Below are 12,264 nucleotides of genomic sequence, written 5' to 3'. Positions count from 1 at the left end.
AGCAAAATGCCATATGGCCTCACTAGAGACTCAATGCAGGCATGGCACAAGGAACAGCAGCAGCCGTACAGGTTCACAGAAATTTTTGCCTTTCATTTATTATTAACTGTAGGAACTGTGTGGAGGAAGAATGCATTTTCAGAAGAGCTTCTAAAGCTACTCCCATCGTATTTCTAAAGGGATCCCACTCCGGTCCTCCTTATGCAATGCATACTTTTGAACATTTTGGTGGAGTAATGTACCAAATGGTCAGTCAGCTCTTTTGAAAATTTGAGCTTGAACTGTTGGGACTCTTTGGGAAAAGCCATCCCTTTGGTCTTCTTGATTGTCTCTAATGCATAGTTCAGTTAACACTGGATTTGTCAGCCAACCTGCATTTGAAGGGATGCCCTGATCTGAGGACTCCTGGCAGATGTCCTGTCCTTTTTTTTTAAGTTTGAGGTCACTGGAACTTCAGATTAACTCTTTGGAAAGATCTCTTTTTATGGCCCCAATGTAAAGTGACTTCTGCTGCCCTTTGTTTCTGCCTTGGCAAATGGTGAAGAGCTCTCATTAAGGCAGCGAGCCGAGCCAGTAAGTATCTCTCCTAGTCAGTCAAACAGAACACAGCAACAATTTCTTCTTACTGAACCACAAGGACAGGAGGACGTTATTTGCAACAAGTAAGGAAGTGATTCCCAGGAAGTAGTGTTCTGGAAAGAGAAACAAGAAAAGAGAGGCAAAGAAGGAACTGGGTTTGTAGTAGGGTTGCAAAGTCCAGGTTGGGAAATTCCTAGAGATTTGGGGGTGTGCCTGGGTGAGGCAGGGTTTGGGGACAGGAAGGACCACAGCATAGTATAATGCCATAAAGTCCACAATCCAAAGCAGCCATTTCCTCCAGGGGAACTGATCTCATTAGGCTGGATATCAGCTGTAATTCTGGAAGATCTCTAGCCACCACACGGAGGTTGGCAAGCCTCGTTTGTAGCACCATTTCCCTGTTTTCCTCCCAGCCTCTCCTAGTTTCCCTGGCCCATGGCTGTGGTATTGTTCTCTCTTGCATAAAGTCACAAGGTTCTCCTGAAGCAGTCTGCCAGGGGAGATTTGTAGGGCACGTTTGGGGAGACTGACTGAGATGGTGAAAGTGGAGAAAGTAGATAGTGGACTGACATGCAGTGATATGATGATGCTGTCAGTTGGGGAGTCATAGAATTGGACGAAGAGAAAATAAAGCCGTGGCATATGTGCCACGGACAAGGGGAAGTGGAAGGACAAGAGGAATTTGAAGAGACTGGAACTGTGGGCAAGGGAGCATAGATGCCCAAGATCTAGCATCTGAAAGCTCTCCTATCTGGAGGCTGCACAGAAAGTTGCATTCTGCCAGTTGTGGTTTTGTACCATCACCCCAGCTCTGTATATTTCCCCATCTATTGTATACTACCCATAAGATCTCTGAATTAGCTGCCAACCTTACATTAAAAGGTCACTGCAGCTGCGTCTCTCATTCTCATCCTGAGAGAAGTTCACTTTAGGCTCATTCTGCCCCAAGCGTATGGCCAGTAAGCAATACACAAACAAACAAACCCAAAACCTATAATCTTCTGCAGTGATCTAATAAGCAGTATTATTGCCACATCAAACACTGAACTTGGTAAGTGCTTTATGACATAAGGACTACTGACAATCCACAAAGCATGGCTGATGACACAAGCAGGCTAATAAGCTCTAGGTCCCCAGGCCTTCTATTATTGTACTGTAGATCACTCTTGCTTTATTGTTGCATGCTTTATTACAATGCATGTAATGGTCTCATTCTCTTCCTACAACTCTACCCCCCCAAAATGACACTGCACATAAATTCAGAGAATGAAATTATGGAGCATGGCAGTTGAGTCCAAAGTGCAATGCAGGGTTGGTTAGGAATAGGGGGCCATCATTTTCTGAAGCAGGAGAGAGGAAGAGACTGAGAAATCAACTAACTTGGATAAGGCCAAGAAGTGAGTTTATGGTGGAGGAGAGAGATGAACCGGAGGCTTCTGTGATTTATAACTGAGTGTATGACCTGTTACACTTCAGCCGCTCTCTTTATCATACAAATATGGTATGCTAGAGAATAGTCAAACATCAAAGTCATTCAAAAGAAAGTATCCAATTCCATTTCAATAATGTGAGCATTTCCCGCGATTTACTACTCTTCACTTTATTGTGCTATGGTTCATGTATGTGCAATGAGAGATTCAGAGAATTTATGGGAAATTTGGGGAAATACGCAGCCCATTCTTATGGGCTTGGCTTTACAGCTTCGTCACAAAAAATAGCTTCTGCTGTCCTAATAGTTTTTGCAATCCTAATAAGTTATACACTCCTAAACCCATTGGTTTTGATGGATTTAAAAGGGTAGAACTCAGACTGGGATTGCACTGTAAGTCACTGTCCTGATCATGGCATGTGGGAGAGGACAGCCATGAGGACTGCAAGTTGACCAAGAGAAAACTTGGAACTGCAACTTGCTTTGCAGAATCAGGCGGAAAAGATTTCCCATGGCAAAAAGCTAAGTAATGCCACCTACAGAACAAGCCACTATTAAAAGCTCAAAAGCAGGGAGCAGCAGAAAGTTCGCCAAATGTATCTGTCATATGTTGGGTTGGATCCAATCAGTTTCCCACTGGTGAAAGTGGAGATACAAGGTCCCCTTTGCCTACCAAAATGGCTATGCTGGAGATGGTGGGGCAATTCATGCCCCCAAAAGCATGTGTAATGGAGTTGCAGTAAAGAGGGGGATTAGGTAGCAATGAGTGGGAAAGCTGGTGGGATCTAATCCTGGCCCTGGGTTCTGCCACTGTTCTGGCTCCACAGCTGATAAGGGCTGGACAATGAGGACTGTTGTCCTGCCCTGCCATGAATGACTGATTTCCTTGGTATGAGCTGTATTTGTGCCAATAGAAGCTTTCCTAATAGTGGTTGGACTGGAGTTAGGATCCGAGCGTGGACACTGCAGGGTGAGCTGTCCTTGGCTAGTGGTGCTGAAATGTATATACTTGGTCCTATGAATTGCTTTTTCAGCACAGTGGTTGATGGGATCAGAGACACCCTGATATGAGGAAAATTATTTTATGCTATATTTTTTTTTACTAAGAAGGCAACAGCTAGAGCAACATTAGCATTATAGCCCTTCTGAGGTTCCGAATCTGAAACTGTGTGTAAAAAACAGCCTAGCGCTGTCCAGTTCTCATTCATTTCAATGGCATATGTGGAAGGGCCATAGAAACCAATGGAGGTTGCCAAAAACAGTGTTTCGCTGATTCATGTTAAATCAGTTAAAAAAAATTGCCAGTCTTTCCAGGATTAAATTAGTAACTCTTTAATTTGTGCTATGCTAGTTTTTGTGATTACAGCATTAATAATGGAGTTCATAAGAAAGGTACAATTGAAAATATTGCTATAATAATTAATAGCTTGTTTATAATTCTTTCATAAATACAATCTGTCAGGGCTTGTCGCTGCCACCGCTGGGCAGGGCCCCAGCTGGGCCGGCCCTGACATCAGAGGGGCGCCAGGGATACTGCAGGACCCTGTTCTGTGGAAGGAGGGGCGGTATACATCACCCAGACTCCCTCTCAGTCCACTTGCTGGCCTGCTCAACCTGGCCTGCTTACCCTCTGTGTCCTCCATCATCTCCTTTTCCCAGAGCTCTGCTCTGCTCTGCTCTGCTCTGCTCTGCTCTGCTCTGCTCTGCTCTGCTCTGCTCTGCTCTGCTCTGCTCTGCTCTGCTCTGCTCTGCTCTGCTCTGCATCACTCCTTACACCCACCACCTCAGAGCTCTTCCTAGCCACCTTATATTGGGTTTCCTTTCCCCGCCCCGCCCTCCTTCTAGGCTTGTTCCCTCTCCTGACTTGGCCCAGCTGTGCCTTCCCTCAGGTGTTTCCCTCCTACCACTAATCCCTTCTTGGCTTCCTTGCCTTGCTGGCAGGGTGGGGTTGAATGCAAGCCATCCCCAGCTGAGGTCTCCTTGGCCTTGCTTGCGAGGAGCTGCCCTGGCCAGCTTCTGGGCTGCCTGCTCATTGATGCTGGGCGGGGCTACCCATCTCCTCCCCCAGAATGCGTGTGGCAGCTCCACCTGGAGGGGCTTGGCTCCTAGCACCTCCTGAGCCAGGCTGCTGTCCTCTAGCCAGGGTGTGGCTCTGGGCTGTAGTGGCTGCTTCTCATCTTTGGCAGGTAAGGGCTCTGTTTGGGCTGTTGCTGGGTCCCTGTTCCCCCTGCCTTGGTCCTTTGCCTCTGTCCTGCTTAGCCCCCTCTCTTCCCCCTGGAGGGTGGTACTGGCTGGTCTCCCCCTGCTCCCCCCAGCCCTCTGAGGCTTGGGCCTTTTGCCTCTTCCCCCTGGAGCGGGCAGGTTCTGGACCTGGTTGCTGGCTGGGGTGGTAGGGCCACTGCCTCCCGGTTGCCTCCCACTGCTTCCTCCTGGCAAGTTTGGGGGCTGGGACCCAGACCCCAGACACACTCAACGGTACCCTTTAACTGATTGTTTAACAAATGTCACAAATGCATAGGTTTCCCATCATCACCAGTGGAATATTTCTATCATGCAATTGTAACAAAGGGTGCTTTGCTTGGCAATGCAAGACATTTTGCATTGGGGAAAATGTGATTCCTGATTAGCTTTCCCATCTGCAGAGATAATATGATCCAACATGAAGACAACTTCCATCCACAGCAGCTTGGATCAATCTTACTAGATTAGCATTTGACCACTTATCTCATCTCAGAGAGTGGAAAGAACCAAGACAGACAGATCTACACACATATGTCCACACACTCATACACTCATATACAACATCATTTTCCAATATTTAGTCACACTTTAATTTAATCACGAAATAGAAACCCAAAAGGACAATGCAGATAGGAATTAGCTTGAATCTTATTGGTTGGGGTAACAAGAGAAAGAGATCTACAGTGTCATCCTAGACAGAGATCAAGAGGAGTTAGCCGTGTTAGTCTGTAGTAGCAAAATCGAAAAGAGTCCAGTAGCACCTTTAAGACAAACCAACTTTACTGTAGCATAAGCTTTCGAGAATCACAGTTCACTTCGTCAGATGCGTATCTGACGAAGAGAACTGTGATTCTCGAAAGCTTATGCTACAGTAAAATTGGTTAGTCTTAAAGGTGCTACTGGACTCTTTTCGATCCTAGACAGAGTTACACCATACTAAACCCATTGACTTCAATGAGCTAAGAAGGCTGTAACTCTGCTTATGGTTGTCAAGGAACAGGCCTTTCTCAGCCTGTTTCTTAGCTTTCAAAACTTTGCTTCAGGCCTTTGGGCCTGGTCAGGCTGCCAAAGAGACATCTCTGGAGGCTTACTGTAACTTTGAGCTAGATATTCCCAGAAAGATGAGCTTGGAGATGGGACTCATAAAACCCAGGTGAGAATGAGATCGTGTAGATTAGAGGCCTTCAACGTCAAGAACAGGAGGAAGGTTCTTCCTCTGTACTCTGTCTCATTAATGCTTAGAACACCAGTGGGGATGAGTTGCTCTGACTGTGAACATGTTTCAGCTGCAGAGAGGAGCGGTCACATGCCTTAGCAATACTCAGATTGGATCATTAGATCAGACCATATTGCAGATGACATGGGATAAAGAAGTATCTTCAGTTTATTTGCTTCTGAACTGTTTGGAGCTCTTGAACTGGCAACAAGTTTAGGTGTCATTTCCGAGCCATTTTGTTCCTGGACCTTTTGGTCCTTAGTTTTCTTGGTCTCTAAGCTTAGGGTTAGCTAGAGGGAACTGGTGGCAGCTTGTTACCCCAGAAAGCAAGAGTTCTTGTGCCCCCCAGAAGTGTGTTTTGTTCTTTGACTCTGCCCCCCCCCCCGGTTCCTTCAGGGCTTGAGGAACCTCTGGCAAGGGTGGCACTTTTTATGCCTACAGCAGAAAAATATTCCTGTACCTCTTCACTTTCTCCAATGGAAGTGAATGGCTGCCATTCCTTCTTGGTGGTGGTAGAAAGTACCATCAAGTCATAGTTGACTTATGCTGCCCCCAGTAGGGTTTTCAAGGTAAGAGACTAACAGAAATGGTTTGCCATTGCCTACCTCTGCAACCTGGACTTCTTTGGTGGTCTGCCATCCAATTACTAACTAAGGCCAACCCTGCATAGCAACCAAAATCTGAGGAGATCAAGCTTGCCTGGACTATCCAGGTCAGGGCCATTCCTCCATATAGAGTTTATATATTTGGGGCTATCATTGTAATAAGGGCCAAATCTGCCCCTGCTCTAGACTCTGAGTAGCCTTGTCCATACAGAAGTTAAAGAGATGCACTAAACACACCCCTGAGCTACTTGCAGAATATGATCTTTCCATCATACTCATTGTAATGACTATCATTTGACTAATTTATTACATTTCTAGTCCTCTGTCCTTAGACTATAGACATGAACCTGATTACAAATCCCTGAAGCACTGAATCAGTGCCAATCAACAAATAAAAAGCAATGATAAAACCGTCACAAAGCACAACAGGACTCGGCAGTGCTTCAGAGACCAATGTCACACCTGCCTTTTTGACAAGGAGCATCTTCACACTCCGTTTGGAAACCATCCAACCAGAGCAACCAGGTCAAATAGACCTCCCATGAGAGGGAGTTCCACAACTGCAGCCTGAGGCTGATTCATGTTGTCAGAGGCGGCTGCAGTAGATCAAGGAAGATTCATAAGGCAAACTCGATACACACAAACTCAGTACACACATGTACTTCCATGGCCAAGGGGAGAAGAATTCTTTCTGTCCTAAGTGTGGCCAAGCAGGTAATCCCCATGTGTGAAAATCAAGCTGTTTCTGCTAAGCCATCTCAGAGCAAATTATAATGTCAGTTTAGGCTTCTGTAGAGAGCAATGGGGCTTACTGCCAGGAAAATGTTCTTGGGGTTCTTAGGAAACTGCTGGATGATCCAGGCAGGTGAGACTTCTCTGACAGTGGTGGTCTCCCAGTGACCCCATTGCCTACTGACCCTTTAATGCCTTCAAGTGAGAAGGAAGGGGGTTGGCTTCCTCCTGTGAGGTCTTTTCCTTCTACTCCTGTGCTCCACTTTTGGCTGCCAGGGAGCACCAGAGGTGTCTTCTTCTATCTGCCCAAGTTGGGTCTACTCTTAAATACCCAGGAAAATCCAGACAATTTATTTTGCCTCCTGCCTCCTCTTGAAGGGCTTCCTTGACTTGTGTTTGATGCCACTGCCATTGTCGTGGCAACCACATTGTTACCTCTGCCGGCTGCCAAGTTGCCTCCTCTACTCCTTCAAAGCTACTGGGTACAAGAGCAGTTATCATTTCTCTGCCCCTCATTGGGCTGGAGACTTCTGCCAAATAGCTTCTCCTCCACCAAGACATGAAGCTGCAGGCTCAGGCATTGCCCTCCTGCTGCCTTATCACTGTCTTATCCTGCCTTTCTGCTCCATCAAGGCCACCAAGGTGGATAACAATTAAAAACGTAGCATCAAAGCACAGCATAAAAGCAAAAACAAGACACAGACAGGAAAACAAAAAACTAACCATTAAACATAGGGCAGGAAGGAGAGGTGGTAGAGAGAATGCCAGACGAAACAAAAGTCTTCACCCACTGGTGGAAGACAGTGCTAGAAGGAACAAACAAATTTCCCTGGGGAGGGAGTTCCACAATTTTTTTGCCATACTTTTCCCAGGTTGTCACCTATCTAAACCTCAGGAGGCAAGCACACCCAAAGCATTTCCAAAAATAAGCATAATTCTCTAAGAGGTATTGGAGTTGTGATTCTATCCTAGTACCAAAACTCATAGAAAATATCCATCAAAAATCCATCCAGCCTAAATTTAAAGACTGATTCTGGATGCATGACTTTTGAGGAAGGCTAAGTCACAGTAGTTGCCAGATGGGCATCTTTTTGCCTTTGTCAGATCAGGCAGCTCCCGCGATTTAGCTACGGTGATCCATGTGATGATCACCTTCAGGCCGGACAACTCGCTTTATGTAAGGCTACCATTGAGATTGACCCAGAAATTATAGCTGCTCCAGTTCACAGCAGTGCTTGTTCTCACGGGGACCCCATTTACAGCACATATACATCAGGTGCTACGTCAGTTGCATTGGCTTCCAGTCGAATTCCAGATCAAATTCAGGGGGTTAGTTTTGACATTTAAAGCCCTAAGTGGACTAGGACCAATATATCTACAGGATCGTCTCTTCCAATGTGTCCCTCAGAAGGCTTTGTGCTCCTCTAGTCAACATTTGTTGGTCATCCCTGGCCCAAAAGATGTCTGCCTGGCCTTGTCCAGGGCCAGAGTTTTTTCAGCTCTCACACCAGCCTGGTGGAACACTTCCATCTCAGACCCAGGCCTGCAGGACTTATTCCAGTTCTGCAGGGCCTGTAAAACGGAGATGTTTCACCAGGCCTATGGTTGAGGCAATGGCAGTTCTTCGCTACTGGCCTCCCCAGCTTTGTCCTTTGCTGCTTCAGTTTTTTGGCAGTTATCTACCTACACTGTATAGTTTCATGTACAGTTACTTCATTTGGATTGTTAATAGACACCATTGAATGTTTGGTATTATTTATTGTTATATTTTATAGCTTAGTGTTTTATTATAAATTTATATTGTATTTTATTGTGTATTGATTACTTCGTTGCAACCCACCCTGGGCCTGCTTGTGGGGAGGACATGATGATGATGATGATGATGATGATGATGATGATGATGATGATGAAATAAAATGGACCTGCTCAGTTATTGAAGGATGTGTAATTCAGGGTATTAAAAATTATTATTGATTTTATGTTTTTGTGATTTTAATGTATTTTTAAATGTTGTTAGCCACCCTGAGCCCATCTGTGGAGAGGGCGGGGTATAAATCGAATAAAATAAATAAATAATATAATTCTCCGTGTAAAAAGAAATAGCTACATTACTTTACACATCTTCTGTCCTATGAAAACTCTTGCGCACACCGCACCCTCACTTCAGACATGACACCTCTGATGCCAGCTGCATGCTTTATTAACAACACAACACCTCCTGTTGAAGTGCTAGAGCTCATTAAACATTTGGGGTTTTTTCCCCTTTATTTTTCTTCCAGAGGACAAAGTGTGGACTATTGTGAATCATGACCTGCCGGTGCAGTCTGCAGTGGTGAGCAACAAACCAGAGAAACATGCGTTGCTGCAGCTGAACTACAACGCTACCATGGATGAGATCTCAGCTATCACCAGCAGCGCTGAGTACTGTGAGCAGTTTGTCTCCTACTCCTGCAAATTGTCCAGGCTGCTGAACACCCCAGGTAGGCTAAAGGTGGAGCGCTGGTTTTTTTAAAAATCAATTCTGCTGGTTTTGAAATTGAGCTAAAACAGCTGAAATCTAGAAGACTTGACTTGGTTGGGCTTATTGATACGAGCCGTATTGATGTGCGCCTCCGAGGATGTATATCTAAATGCGAAACATTATCCTATATTTTAAACTACCTCATCCATACTGACATCATGTTGAATTGCTGACTTTCATTTTGAGTTGCTGATCAGGAATTTATCTAGTGTCCCTCTGGGTTTTGCTGTCATTTCCTTAAGCTCAAGTTTTAGTATAGTAAAAACAATCTTTTTCTAAGTACCTTTTCTCTTCTTCAGCCTTACTATGAATTTTTGTCTCTTTACTACCACCATTTTGTTTCTGTACTGATGGCCAATGGTTGATTTTCTAAAAGCCATGTCTCTGGTTTGGAAGTCCAGTCCTGTCTGTTAGATAGGTGAGGCTGGACTCACCGTAGATTCTCAGCGACGAAGAAAAGGTACTATGTGTGTTCTTAGAAGGACTCTCTGACATATTCCATTGATAACTCCTGCCACTGAAAACAAGGTCAAGTAGAGTAACTTAGAGCCAAGCTACAAGTGATGTCTGACACAGGTTGGACACTTGTCAGCTTCCCTCAAGTTTTGATGGGAAATGTAGGCATCCTGGTCTTGCAGCTGTAATGGAGAGCCAAGCTGTAAAACCAAGATGCCTACATTTCCCATCAAAACTTGAAGGAAGCAGACAGGTGTCCAACCTGTGTAAGGCGTCACTTGTAGCTTGGCTCTTAGTATGTGAAGCAAAAGCAGAGAGAGCATGAAGTGCACATGTCTCACATTTCCTGTTCCCTTCACATAGGAGTTCTGGTTCAGATTGGCAGCATTCATACCATTGACTTTAGAAGCCAGCAGTCTTGCAATTTCCATTTAAAGATATTTCTTGAACATGCGCACGCACATGCACGCACATGCCACTTTGCTCTGATAATCTAGGGTTATTATGAGATGGGGAAATTCTTTTTCTGAAATTCACTTTTTTAGATACAGCCATTGATTTCTCTTTTTTTTCTTATTCTCTTTTTTTCTCTTTTAAGAGCAGAATTTCTTTTTTATTTCTCCTCCATTTCTCTTTGAAGAGAAATCAAGGTGCCCTTTGGAAACTTCAGCCCTTGTGGTTGTTTTATGCTATACAAGCCAGGAGGTGCTCTAGCAGGAAGATAGGAAAGTTTGGGGAGACGTTGCCTGCCTCTGAGCATCTACAGAGTGAAATTCAGCACCTCCCTGTTCTTCCTCTCTTCGAATTTATCTTTGATCAAAAGGAATTGATTGACGAGACACCTGACGCGTGGAGGATACTCATCAGTTTCCCGCAAGTCTCTATGGGAAATGTAGTGAGAAAGGATCTCTGTCAGGGAGAAGAGGGAGAATTCCCCTCCCCTCCTTAGAAGAGGTTCCTTCTCTAGATGTCTCATCTACTCTCCTTGGCTCCCTGTCGCTGCTTCCAGTGTGCTCAGCTCCGGAGTGCATTTAGGGGAACAAGAGGAGCACACTTCCTCTCGTTGTTCCCAGTGTGCTCCCCTTGCAGGAAACTGACGAGTGTCCTCCACACATCAGGTGTCTCATCTGTTTTGTCTCTGGATAAAGAGGAATTAAGAGAATTTTTCTTAAGAGCCCTATGGTAGTCTGCCAGAGAAATCTCTTATCACTCCTGATCACAAATAACGATGGTACAATGCTTCCCAGTAGCGCAGCAAAATGGGGCCACTTGCACTTAAGAGGTTCGGAATAACTGGGGAACTCCTAAATATACTGGGAAAAGTTAGTTAATAAATTTAAGAAGAAGCCTTTAAAAAGAGAGAGAGAGACCAGTGTGCACTCAGCACGTTCATTGTTCTTTCTGTAGGAGTATCAGTTAAATGGGGAAACCAGAGAGGGTGATAAAATTGACCTGTAGCAACTTGCAGCATCTTTGGGGCAGGGAGAGAGATCAGAGTCCTGAACTGCACATCCTATTACCTTAATCCTTCCCTCCTCTACCATCAGGATGCTATAAGCTTTTAAGCGTTTTGATCACTCCTCCCTCACTTGAAAAACCTGTAGGGTTGACCTCGAAACATAGAATTGGATTTTGCTTTCAATCCGATATCAAATTTAAATCTGACATCTCAGTATTTAAGGAAACTACATTGTTAAAAAACATAGGAAGAAGCAGAGAATGCTCAATTAAGATCCAAAGCACCTTTCTTGCCCAGTTGAAAATAAGTTCAAAGCAGAACGGTTTGGATCCAGACAGCTTTTTCACTTAATCTTGCTCACTTCTCCCACATGACTTTCGTGTATGTTGGTCCCTTGATTCTCAGCATAGCCTTATTTGATGGCCAAAGTGGAACATTCTTTCTCTTTACACCAGAAGAAAAGTTGGTCGGATCCAAACCAGTTCATTTTATGTGTCAAAGACCAGAACCTCCGTTTGCCTTATGGATAACGAAGGGCACTTTGATGCACCTTTCTGGATTAAAACTCTTCATCAGTCTTGTCTTGAATGCCAGCACAAACCTTACCTTGCTAATCCAACAGAGGGTTACTCTTCAAAGAATTTGTTGATTGCGGGGGGGGGGGGCTTATATTTTATTATTTCACATTTCAGTGATAGCAATTTCAAACCCAAAGCACAGGATGTTCTCAAGGAATTAGATGCATTATTATTTTTTTCTCTCCCACATTTTGCTTCGAAAAGAGGAAGGCAAAACATACAAAAGCAGATCATTTTAATTCAGACTGTGACAAAGGATCCTATTGTGCTGTTTGCATAATGCTACCAGATAGTCTCTACATGTCCCACAACAGTGATGTGCACAAAAGAAAAGCAGAAGCAGATACATTTTCTACTTCTGTAAACAATCTGTTCTCCAGTACTGTTCAATAAGTTTCCGGCCCTGATGTTCATTTTTGTTCCTCCTGTTTTAGAAATATGTAACATA

The 12,264-nt window shown here is 44.5% G+C and overlaps 1 protein-coding gene across 1 annotated transcript in view; it reads left to right on the top strand.

The window, feature by feature from the left end:
* CNTNAP2 (contactin associated protein 2) overlaps positions 1–12,264 on the top strand; it is a 1,091,545-nt gene that overhangs the window by 638,374 nt on the left and 440,907 nt on the right. The window contains exon 13 of the mRNA XM_054990911.1: positions 9,082–9,282. Within this exon, the coding sequence (XP_054846886.1) occupies positions 9,082–9,282 (201 nt within the window). The remainder of the gene's footprint in view (positions 1–9,081; positions 9,283–12,264) is intronic.

The sequence above is a fragment of the Eublepharis macularius genome, chromosome 11, assembly GCF_028583425.1.
Source record: "Eublepharis macularius isolate TG4126 chromosome 11, MPM_Emac_v1.0, whole genome shotgun sequence".
Taxonomy (NCBI): domain Eukaryota; kingdom Metazoa; phylum Chordata; class Lepidosauria; order Squamata; family Eublepharidae; genus Eublepharis; species Eublepharis macularius.
The sequence above is the reverse complement of the archived record's forward strand: the minus strand, read 5'-3'. Positions and strand labels throughout refer to the sequence as shown.